This window comes from Folsomia candida, unplaced genomic scaffold (assembly GCF_002217175.1).
Source record: "Folsomia candida strain VU population unplaced genomic scaffold, ASM221717v1 Fcan01_Sc034, whole genome shotgun sequence".
NCBI classification, from domain to species: Eukaryota; Metazoa; Arthropoda; class Collembola; order Entomobryomorpha; family Isotomidae; genus Folsomia; species Folsomia candida.
This window is the reverse complement of record NW_019091226.1, coordinates 1,373,974-1,386,363: the sequence shown is the minus strand read 5'-3', so window position 1 is coordinate 1,386,363 and position 12,390 is coordinate 1,373,974. Positions and strand designations below refer to the sequence as shown.

At 34.9% G+C, this 12,390-nt stretch overlaps 1 protein-coding gene across 1 annotated transcript; it reads right to left on the bottom strand.

The window, feature by feature from the left end:
* Positions 1–1,508: 1,508 nt before the first annotated feature.
* Positions 1,509–3,417, bottom strand: LOC110860784. The gene is made up of 4 exons (XM_022109891.2): positions 3,257–3,417; positions 3,121–3,184; positions 2,421–2,512; positions 1,509–2,347 (listed from the first exon to the last, which is right to left on the bottom strand). Exons 1-4 carry the CDS (start codon positions 3,323–3,325, stop codon positions 2,210–2,212), a joined length of 363 nt encoding a protein of 120 aa, XP_021965583.1. The 5' UTR covers positions 3,326–3,417; the 3' UTR covers positions 1,509–2,209.
* Between the last annotated feature and the right edge of the window lie 8,973 nt (positions 3,418–12,390).

Genomic DNA, 12,390 nt, shown 5'->3' with positions numbered 1-12,390 from the left:
AGTGAATCCAAAACTGAAAGAGTTAGAAACATCGAGGTTCAATTTTCCTTAGAAAAAATTTATGACCATTAATTCCTTCATGAAAAACAAGAAATTTGAAAATTTAGTAAGTCCAAGACGATTTTTACAAAATACAACACCGATTTTGTAAGGATGTGAAACAGATTTTCTACATAGCTGACTTTTAAGGAGAACTTGAAATTGGTTAAATCGAAGGCCAATTTTTACCCAGTTTTACAAAACGAGAATAACCTTGTTTAGATGCTCTACATTTTATACATTTTGCATATTATTACATTACCTTACCCATATTTTTTAGCACTTTAACTGCTCAACGTTTCCATTCGGATAAACTGTTTCTGTATTACTCAGTGCGATGACGCCAGTAGGAAAATCTTAAAATGCATATCATTTTCAGAATCTACGTTAAATTGTCTATAAGACGAATGTATGTCATAATGAGAATTAATTTCCAAAACAGAGATGACTATTGATTTATGACTTTACAAAAAGAACGATTTACATTTTTGCTTACTGTACATAGGTATATACATATGTATCTACATACTCTAATTGAGCACAGGTTTTTTCGATATCATACATATACTTAGGTAAACACGTAGTTACAGTTCTAATTCTTCTTGCACATGTACATAAATATTCTGTAAAAAATACAATAAGGTAACTTTGCATTCGTGGGTTCATACTGCACCTCCCAGTCGCGGCGGAAGTTGGGGGGAGGGGGCATTAGCATTATGCGATACACTGGTAAAATACAAGTTTGCTGAAATTCTGTGCGATCATGTTTTCTGCATCCGCCGCCAAGTCATTGACATAAGTGAAATTTTACTGTGAACTGATTTGCTTTGTATATATAAAATTCTTAAAAAAGATCAACTTCCATGTAAAGATTAGAATTATCAAACCCCTGTTTAATTTCGGACACCAAAAAATAAAACCAATACATAAAAACATGACATATCAATTTCCCAGCATGTATGTATGTAAATGTGTGTTTAATTCCGATTATAAATGAAACCAGGACGTTGATCTATTTATTTATGGACGTTGTATAAATATTGCTCACGAATAAATATGTAACCGACCAAATGAATTTATTTCTGTCAAACCTAGTTATTATGCATATTTACATACACTCAAAATAAAATGGTGTCAATCCAGCGCGGTGAAGTCACATATAGACACCGCGCGGTGTTAATACGGGCCATTAACACCGCGCGGTGTCTATATGTGACTTCACCGCGCTGGATTGACACCATTTTATTTTGAGTGTATAGAAACAAATTCATCAATCACTATAAGTCCATCATAGACATTATTTATTGAAAATAAGGGAACTTCCATAAAATATCGCGTAGCGCAAAATTTACGATCTTGCCATAATTGGTTATTCTTCTTTTTAACATATGAACTAAGGTAACCTGCAAGGGCCGGATGACTCCACTGCCTAATTTATGAACGTTCCCTACCTTAGATTGAAGGATGAATTAATTTGGTACAAATTGAAATGTACAAGTTTATTATTAGAAATTACCTTTCCCACATTACAACCAATGTTACTAAATATATTTATACTGACAGTAAAGATTCCTATAAGCCTATTCAAATAATCCCGACAATCGCCACCAGCCCATGACATATACATAAATATACATTGATTCAATTATCCAACTATAACCGTTCCTTAAAATAGCAAATCTGACTATGTACGTTAACTTATTTCGTTACTCATTCCTAAACCTAATTACAATGAGCTAGACATCCATTCCAACACAAGCTTATCATACACTCTGAAGATAATCGTTCCCTTTCGAAAAGAAAATGCACCCTCAATTCTGTATTAATTAAACTATTAGAGTAAACTTTACCCTTTATCAGGTTAACTTTACTCCACATATTGATTTATCTGGTATTTTTTTTATTTGACAAAGAAATCCGAGTACATTTACTTTTCAGTGATGTGAGATTATTAAGCGTGCAATTTTACTTGTTGTCATGGTAACCCAAAATCAGAACCATTCCCACCCAGACCCGATACGCTTTTAATTTTGACACCATCATTACAATCTCTTAATCCATCCAACTCGTTAATCCCTTTGTAATACTGCAATACAGCATATATTCCAGCAAAATGATACAAAAGCCAAACAATAATTATTCCAATTGTCCAATACGCATCCAAGTGAGATTACGCGTGGAGAAGTATTAGCGGTACGCCGGAAATGGAAATTACAGTCAGGCCGCAGATAATGCAAGGGTATCCTATTTCTTGGATCGACTTAGGCGACGTTCCCTCCCGGCAAAGGTTGACGAGTTGCTTTGAAAACTGTAATATACACGAATTACAGAGTAAGAACGGGAAATATTTAAGAATTATTTTCTCTATTAATAGTTTATACCCATTTGATTAAAACCAGAATGATGGAACTGATAAATTGGACAAGAAGAATTATTAGGGGTACCCATTTGGTCACACACTCCTCCCAATTTTCTGAAATTATAAAAACGTAAGTACGTATGTATTAAATACATGTGTCTAAAATTCAGGCATGCAGTTTCCATGGTTACGTATGCGTAATTCATGCTGGTGTAATGTAGGTTAGTACTGGTCATCACAACAAACAAGATAAGAGCGAACGGACTTAAATACATAAACGATTAATAATCTCAACATCCTACCTAACTAAAATTAACACACTTATCATAGTCCACGTAATGTATTATACATCACTTATTATATGGAATACATTATCGATTCTTCCGTTGTCTATGCCATTTCGCGGATTATATTTATCAATAGGTGAATGTCCTACGCTTTGTAACATGCGTTGAAACGATTTATGAACTACTATATAATATAAAAAATACCGTAAAATAACATGACAGTTTAGTCTAGGAATATGGTAATTTTCAATGGTTTGCCACATACATACATATATGTACCTATGTAAGTATTCCCAACAACTGTATGTTTTTACAATGTGCATATACTTTTACCTGAATTTATTTCTTATCCGCCAATAAAATAAAATTATATAGTGCATTTTGAGGCAAGTAAAATAAATTACATCCAACCAAAAGAGAATATGAAAGTCTTACCACAAGCTCGGAGATAATATGCGAGCAGAAAATTGTACCCGATTAGGAACAATGCTGGTACAATCTATACAAAATTGTACACAAAATTATTAAAAAGCTTGTCTTCCTTGAAAAAATAAACCAACAAAGAACTAACCAAATTGATAATGTAGAAAATATCCACAAAAAATTTCCAGACTGCTTTGCAATATTCGATGGTGTTCATTTTGACAGAATCGTCTTTATATGCGTGTTGTGAGGCAAGACGGCAAGAGAGGACTGTAAAATTTTTTGATTTGAGTTTTATTCACCTGTGGATGATTTGCTCCTGGTGATACATTTGTTTGTTTAAAATTCGCCAATGCGTTTGTATCTTATCGCAATTCAAATATAAGTCTTGTAACGAACGAATCCTTATTTCGATATGTTTGCAAATCATATCTTATCAAAAATATTTATACTGACTAATGCGCCTTTGAAATGATGTGTATTAAGAAGCATTTTTAGCAACAAATATTAATCTTACTTATTGTTGCTAGGTTGGGTTGTGAGCACCATGCCGATTAATTGGTGACGAATGTATGGATTAACATATGTATGCACGTCATCACGATTAAAATATTTACACTGTCTGAATAAGGTTGACCTGGATATTTTTTTCTTTTTAGGAATTATTGCGCGTCATAAGCATTTGTCGTCATCCTTATGATTATGTTTGTAATACGATAATAATATTCTAGGTATCACATATTTGCACTTCAATTCTATGCGAATAAAATTTTATACTTAATTGAATAAAACATTAAAATTACGAAACCAATTTGTCAAATCCCTTCTACAAACCCTGATCATCGTAGGGTACATGTAAAAGTTTTTAGCAGAACATTTAATCTGTATTAACACATTTTGAAATATTTTATACACCTTGTATGGGCCACACATTTATATAGATAATGATTTTGATTGCATAATTGTCCCTCAATTTAGGTAGAAGCAATCATCCTTGCTTTATGTATTTGTGGGAGAATGTAATGGGTGATTCTGTTTTATTAATTGTTTTATTGTTGTCTGTTAATTTTCGATTTTTTTTCGAATTTCCAAAATCGCTCTTGCTGTTAAAAACATTATGAATCTTTTGGTGAAAGTAGCATTTCGATATCTTTACCCATTACTGACAATGAGGAGGTGTGAGGTGGTTATCGCCGATATCCACCGGACTAATTTTAAATTGTTCTCGTTCAAAAATAAGTGGACCCGTATTTCTTCGTTTTCCTGAATGGGCATGTTTACGCCCTTGGCGGAATTTTCAAAAAAAAATTTCAGCCAAAATTCAGATTTTGAAACACTGTCACTTTTCGAATTTTAATCCGATTTCAAAAAACAAACCCAATTTGTGCTCAGAATTACATCCCTGAAAATATACAAATTCATTTTTTTTAACTTTTAATTTTCAAAAAATTGTCTTTTTTTGGGTTTATAAAAATACAGAAATAGTATGAAATAATCAAATTTTTAAAATTTTTAAAAACGAATTTTTATTTTCAGGGATGTAATTCTGCACACAAATTGGGTTTGTTTTTTGAAATCGGATTAAAATTCGAAAAGTTATAGCGTTTTTAAAAGTCCGAATTTTGGCTGAAATTTTTTTGAAAATTCCGCCAAGGGCGTAAACATGCCCATTCAGGAAATCGAAGAAATACGGGTCCACTTATTTTTGAACGTGAACAATTTAAAATTAGTCCGGTGGATATCGGCGATAACCACCTAACACCGTCGCATTGTGAGAAGTCTGCTGCCCAGTTTGAAGTTTATGCTACTTTCGGCCCCTCCCCCTCGGGAAACGGGTAGAGTTGAACCAAACCGTTGTACTCACAAAAATCGCCCCTACACTCTAAGAAACCCCGTAACTAAATTATTACCAGGCGGAGTATCTATCGATGTGACTCTACCGCATGGTAATTTATTCATGATTGATTGGTAGAAAACCGGTTATTACCAGTTTGGTAATAAAATGTCTACCACTCAAACTCAATAATATATTAATTACCATGTGATAGAGTCACAGATACTCCGCCTGGTAATAACTTAGTTACCGGTTTCTTAGAGTGTATAAACTCTGCAAACCATAACAAAATTAATTTTGGTTGTGTCCCTCGAGATTCCGGTTTTCATTATTGATGCACAAGAGCAACACGACAAACACACAAGATACATAATAAATATGCATGCATGGCAACAGTTTTCCTGCAAAGATAGCGTGTGTGTACAGGAAAAATATAAACAAAATTCACGAATGTTATGTACATAATCCAGTCTAACAATGCGATGGTGTGAAGTGTAACCCTCCGATTTGGTTGAAATTTCGAAATTACGTGGACCATGTCAATACAACCAACGTTTCTTCAGGCAGTTTGTGCGATGGTTAGGATTTGGAAAAATATTTGAGGTCAAAGTTGAAAAATGTGCAATTTTTAGCACGGAAATAGAATTGAAGTTGAGTTTGCTTCCCCCGCCTGGTAAAAATCGCCCGTTTTTCAACTTTGACCTCAAATATTTTTCCAAATTCTGACCATCGCACAAACTGCGTGAAGAAACGTTGGTTGTATTGACATGGACCACGTAATTTCAAAATTTCAACCAAATCGGAGGGTTACACTTCACACCATCGCATTGTAAGAGTATTAAAATTTATAGACTAAAATTTACCCGATTAATATGAACAGGTGATACTTTTATTACATTTAATTCATGTTGACCGAATCAAAATTCGCTACATACATGGTAAAACTTTAATACCGAGCTACTTATCACTATAGGATATTACATACTTATCAATACGGTTAAAATGGTATAACCATTTTATCACCGAGAGGTAACTATGTATATGTAACTTTACGGCAATGGTGCTAGCGGTGATAAAAAGTACCTACCACTACCATCCTGATGATCACAGCTACCGGATTATGGTAGAATGATAACCGTTCAGTCGCTTATCAGCTGGCCTTGTCAAAGTCGTAGATCGATAACTGAAAAATAATTTCGCTATTGCACACATATGTAGAAAGGCTTACATGCTTTATCACGCGTCGTTAAATTATTTTATTTTGTAATAATTTAACTTTAAGTACACAAAACTGCTTGTAACCTTTAAAAGTTTCAAAATTGTCATGGACTATAAAGTAATAAGGATTGCATTACATGCATTTGCATATTTACATATACATATGTCCTTTCGGAATTTAGTATCGACTGCACATTGGCCCTTTCGGAATTAGTCCGACGATATGTATGTACACTCAAAATAAAATGGTGTCAATCCAGCGCGGTGAAGTCACATATAGACACCGCGCGGTGTTAATGGCCCGTATTAACACCGCGCGGTGTCTATATGTGACAACACCGCGCTGGATTGACACCGTTTTATTTTGAGTGTACATACATACATATGCATGTATGCATCAAATGGCACGCAGGCATCAAAAACTTTCGTGATAATTAAAATACGGTTTCGTGTTTAACTGCGAAAAAGTGGTACGAGTATTTCGTCGGATTAAAGTCTTAAATATTTTTAACTTTACCTGATTAAGACAATACTTACCACGGTAATGTATCGTCTACCATGGCCCACCAAAGAAGTCTTTAAAATGTACATATATTCTGTAAGTTATGTACTCACATATGTACATATCTGGAAAACTTAACTCGTTTCCTAGTTTCTATTTCTTAGCATGGCAGCCATTTTACATAAAATCGTGATGATGCACTTTTGCATTATCAGAATATGTTTGTCTCAACATCTTTACGAAATAGCAAATTTTGAGGATAAGATAAACTCGTTTTCCTCTTCGTGCTACTTGAGCATTTCTTTTTTTAAAAATTTTCACGTTCCATCGAACATACTGAGGCTGTACCAGCTAAGCCAGTATATTCCTGTGAAGCGCTCTGATAAAAAGTGAGAACTTATGTACATATACCGCTGCATATGTACCAGGGTATTCCTACCCCGGGTTTTACTGGGGGAAGGGTTTCGGGCTTTACTGGGTGTTATTTAAAATTAAATCAGATAAATTCATCGAATCAATTTGTAGGTACCTATGAATATTACTCGATTTATGTCCTTTGATTCTTTAATTTCTATAAGATTTTTCAGAATTTCCTTTATGACTGATAGATCAGAATTAGCAGCTTAGCCAGCAGTTTAATTATACTAATGCGATGTAAATAGGGTATTCTTCGCATTTTTATAGTTAGGTTTCATGAAAAATACATAAAATACAAAACACGAAATAAAACAAATTGAAACCCAGCAAAACTCCGGGGTAATGGTTTTCAAGGTAAACGTCGACCGGATCTTTCCTATCCCCGCTACATACATGTTTATTTTGCGATTTATGAATATTTATTGCTCAATGAAATTTCAAATTTCAGCTCCAACCCGATCAAAGAAAACATACTGAGTCAACCCATTGATCCCATATTTAGCTCACTTCATGCAGGACCCACTTGTCTTATCTACGTCATCATCGTGAAGCCCGAGTTATCTGACGAGTACGACACTGTCGTCTGGTATAGTTCGAAGCATTCAAGGTCACCAACACTTCACACCCACTGGAACAAAAAGGGTCGAAATAGATACTTTTCCTACTTTTATGCTGGAATGATTGCAATTTTTGGCAACACTAGTGCAATCGGAACTATCAAAAGAGCTTTGACCCAGGCGGTTTTTAGGCAACCAATCATTTTGTTCTTTCAAATTTCGTGCGCAAAGAGCAAATATAATAGTTATTTTATTGAACCAAATGTCACGCTGCTCTGCCAAGATGTCAAATTAGCCGAGAACATAGATTTGTATCGTATTATTGGAGAGTGCAAGAAGTTAGTACGACCGGACAAATTGCGGGTCGGGTTTAATTGGAAACGTCAAGATTTCTTTAAATCCTTCACTGGGATGAAAACCTACTCAATGCAAGACTCGATGAACGGTGTATTGACTCATATGCTAACTCAGGAAACAAACGCATCTGACGGTTCACATCAAATTAAAATAAGTCACAATGTCGACATGACGATGCCGTTCAGCCTTGTCACAGATTCGGATATGGCAAGTATTTCCTTCATTTTAGTAGGGAATTGGTCATTCTCATTCGTCACGTGTTCATCCTTAAGTCATGGTCGGGTAGACTATTCGGGTTATGTGAGACCATTAGATGTCTCAGTTTGGTACAGTTTAACGTGTTGCTGTCTTATGATAACTATCCTCCTTATTGGGCAGAATTACAATAAATTTTTGGCCTTAATTTGGCCCAAAATAGCTTACACCATCTGCAACGCTCTGCTTGATATTGGATTTCTCACCACTGGGAGGTCTAGTTCCACGTTGCAGATAATGTTTCAAAGCCCCGCGTCTGAGAAACTTATCATTCTATGGGCATTGATGACCTTCGTGGTGGTAAATATTTACACAAGTATAGTGACCGAAGATACAACCGCGCCACTTGTGTCAGACCCGCCAAGGATGTTTGATAACGTAACGTGAAAGGGGATTTCGACTGTACAGCAGTCCCATTAGCGAAGACAGATACAAATTTATTATTCCACAAGCACTAATGAAGTTTCGATGGGGAATAAGTGAGTTTGATATAAATATTTCAAGGCTGTATATGCTTTGGGTTCGTTCACTGCCGCCAGATCTTCGTGGTGTGGTAGAAATTCTTAGAAAGCATCGCTTGTGCGCCGCTCGGAAAAGTGTGGTTAAAATGAAGGATATTCCGTCATCGTCGTGTAATGGTCTCAATTGGACGTCATTCTATAAAGCTAATCACAACCTGCTCACTCAAGCTGAGCAGGAATTTAAGAATACTGAACTTGGGAGGATGGCGGGACGTCTTGAATGCCTCTCTGATTTCTGAAATTGTGGGAAAATGTGAAAAAACCGCGTTAGTCGCACCATCTCTTTACATAAGACAAAAGAGTTATATGCTCAAGATTTTGGGTGGAACAAGTTCACACTTAAACAGGGAACCGTACATAAAAAGTATTGACACTGCTTTTTCTAGAAGGGTTTACATAAGGATTCAAAAGTGGAGCGCTATAAGTGAAGCATTTAAGTACAAGATTGTTAGACTCGTTGAAGGCGGGTTTTACCGGTTTTGGGAAGATTTTCTAATTCAGGTTCAAACGACTGGGGGAATTTGGAGAAGGGGGGAGGAAACATTTTCCCAGCAGCAACTGAATTCTAACATTCTAACGGTATTCTTCATATTGAGTATTGCTGCATGTCTTTGTGTTATGATATTTCTGGGTGAAGCTGTCTTGGGTCGGAGGAAGATTATTTTAGGGTGGTTAAGAATTTTGTTTCATGGTGTCAAGAATCTTCGTGATATAGGAACAATACATGCCGTTCGAGTTAAATCGATTTTTCAAAACTGTATAAATTAGTATAAAACGACTGTATAAAAAGTAGAATTACCGAGCTACGGATAAGTACCCAGTGACTTTGAAACGGTATTAAACACCTTTGGCAGGTTGAAATATTTAGGTATAGCTTGTTTGTCCGTTTGGTACCACATTGGACACATTTATGTATATCTATTAGGTACGCCAGTAAAAGTAAATGTAAAAATTACCTAACAAACTAGGGGTGAGTTTAAGTAAGAAAAGTGAAATTACGCAGTGTTAAAAATTCTGGTACACAGATTCATAGTCACATCCTCCTACATGGCATTGTTCTGGTAATAACTTTCTACCAGATTTGTATTAGTTTGTTTCTGAGTGGTATATTCTTCGTTGCTACAACATAACCGTTTCACACATTTTTCATCGAGTCAGTAATGATTTATTACCAATTTTCTAAGAGCGTGAGCAGATTTAAGAATATTGATTTTATTTATCGATTTATCAGTAAATTATATATATTATAAGTAAGTTATATACTTATATGAACTTATTTATTACGTGCTACATCTACAGAAGTTCGCACATACATATTTACACACATATTAAGCAATCAATTAAGTAATCAAATCAATTTACTGTTCAATGACGCATAAACAGTTTTCATAGTAGCCATGATCTTCCCATAATACACTTTTCCACAAAATATAGCCGTAATAACCATCTGTTTTACCACTAAAACATTAATCTCAATACTTCCGACGAGTTCAACCCAATCTGTGAAGGGAAGTAGACATACCCCGCCTGGGGTTGAAACGATATAACAGTCTGGATGCGATGTGTACGCAAATTCCGTAATTTGACTGCAATTCATGGAAACTTCTCCATTAGCGATTGGTTCAAGGGCCCTTTGTAGGCATGACATTGCGCTCCACATCCATGTTTGTCCCATTGGGGAAAATTTTGACACATTTCTAACAAATTTGGTGCAATATTTATCCCCCCATCCGGTCGCGTAACCATTTTCCCCGCATGGAATAGACTTCTCAAGACAACGCGAGTAGAATGAACAGTCCCGTTGGTGCGAGAGGCATTTCCTGGAAGTTTGTGTCGAAGTATGAGTTACAGTATTAGCTCTGGGAGCATGAGAAGATGCAGGAAGGGCCGTTTTTCCTGTAATCGTGTAATAGACAATAATTAGACAATAGTTTATATAAATTTATAGAAATTGTATAGAAATTTGTAGAAATTGTATAGAAAGCCAAGACAATACATTTGCGTATTTTACTTATAAGAATTGCTATTTTTAAAGCAAGTATTTTTATTTGCGTACTACTAGACGTGCAATTGTTTGACGAATGGTCATTTCTCCTGATTAGGTAATTTATTTTTACTTCGTTAATACGATTTTTAATGATTCCTCTATCCTCGGATCGTTTGAGGTTCATGATGCAGTGTTCAAGGCCGATAAATATTGCGGCGGCGCAAATTTTGCATGATTTTTCGGCGAAGTTGGCGATTGGCTGGCGGCGCGGCAGTTCGGTATTATGGGGATAGGTAATCATATTTATCGGCGGTGCGTCAAATCCTACCAGCGTCTGGCAACGCGGTGGCGTACAATCGGCGGGTTTGATCTCTGTCATGATGTCGTCAGTTGCGTTATGACCACTAGTTAAGAAATAAAAAATATGATTATACCACACTGATAGCAGGTTAAATAAAATCAAAATGTAACTCCAGACATAAGTAAAAGTTACACACAATAAAATACAATTCGCAATTATGTAGATAAATATGGAATACCTTCTTGTAAAATAATAGTTCTGTCCAATATTCATGATCGATATTAAAGTAAATTCAAAAAGTGAGAAATCCATTATTAATTGTAGTATATAGCTTCTGTCTAAAATGCCCCTCAAGTAAATGCTACGATCATATATATGTCTGTTAAGTACATATGTAAATCAGTTCACTAACTTAATTAAGAATTCAACACGAATGTGTAAGGTTTCCCAAGCAAATTTTTCTTTCGCATCCTTAACAAGGAAATTTCCATAGTATAGCTAAAACGTATTTGGCTTAATTAATGAACGATTGTTTCTGGGATTTCAGAAGTGAAGAAAGATTGAGGAGAGTACCGTATTTACAATATTGTCGTTAAAGGTACAATTATGCGCTTACATCTCTATTTCCTAAATTTATTGTACCCAGTACTGGATGAAACGGTCAAAAAGTTGTGCATCACATAGTGTACCTTCAACGACGATATCTAGCATTTTACGATAGCTAAGGAATGCAAATATATGCATAAATAAATCCCAACTTTTCATATTCCATCGTTTTATTGCTATACATACATCAACCAGGATAAATTTTTTCGCACGATGCAAATGAGGTACAATTAATTAGTTTAACTTAATTACATATCTCACATTTTTCCTACAACCTGTTCATTTAATACGTGTAGGCAATTGTATTTTCATAATGCCAATTAATCTGCATATCATCCAGCTTGATCAACTAGGAAATTTTGTTCTTTGCTTGATGACTAGAATACAAATTGCAGAGAAGTTAACGTTTTAAGAATTTGTGTATTTAATATTTACTGCATAAGTTAAATTATATTGGGAAAGATTTGTTCAATATTTTTCTTCGATTTGAATCAAATTATAAAGAGCCGATTAATTAGTTAAATTATTTTATAAATTAAATTATTGAACTGATGATTTATAATTTTTCTAATTTATTGGTTACATTTATAAGTATGATCATAAATATCTCGGATTAATAAATATGATGTACGTGTCATGTACAGTTTTGTATAAATTTTTCGTAATAAAAAACAAGCAAGCAAAATAAACGTGGTTTAGATGCCACATGAAATTACGGATGTCATAC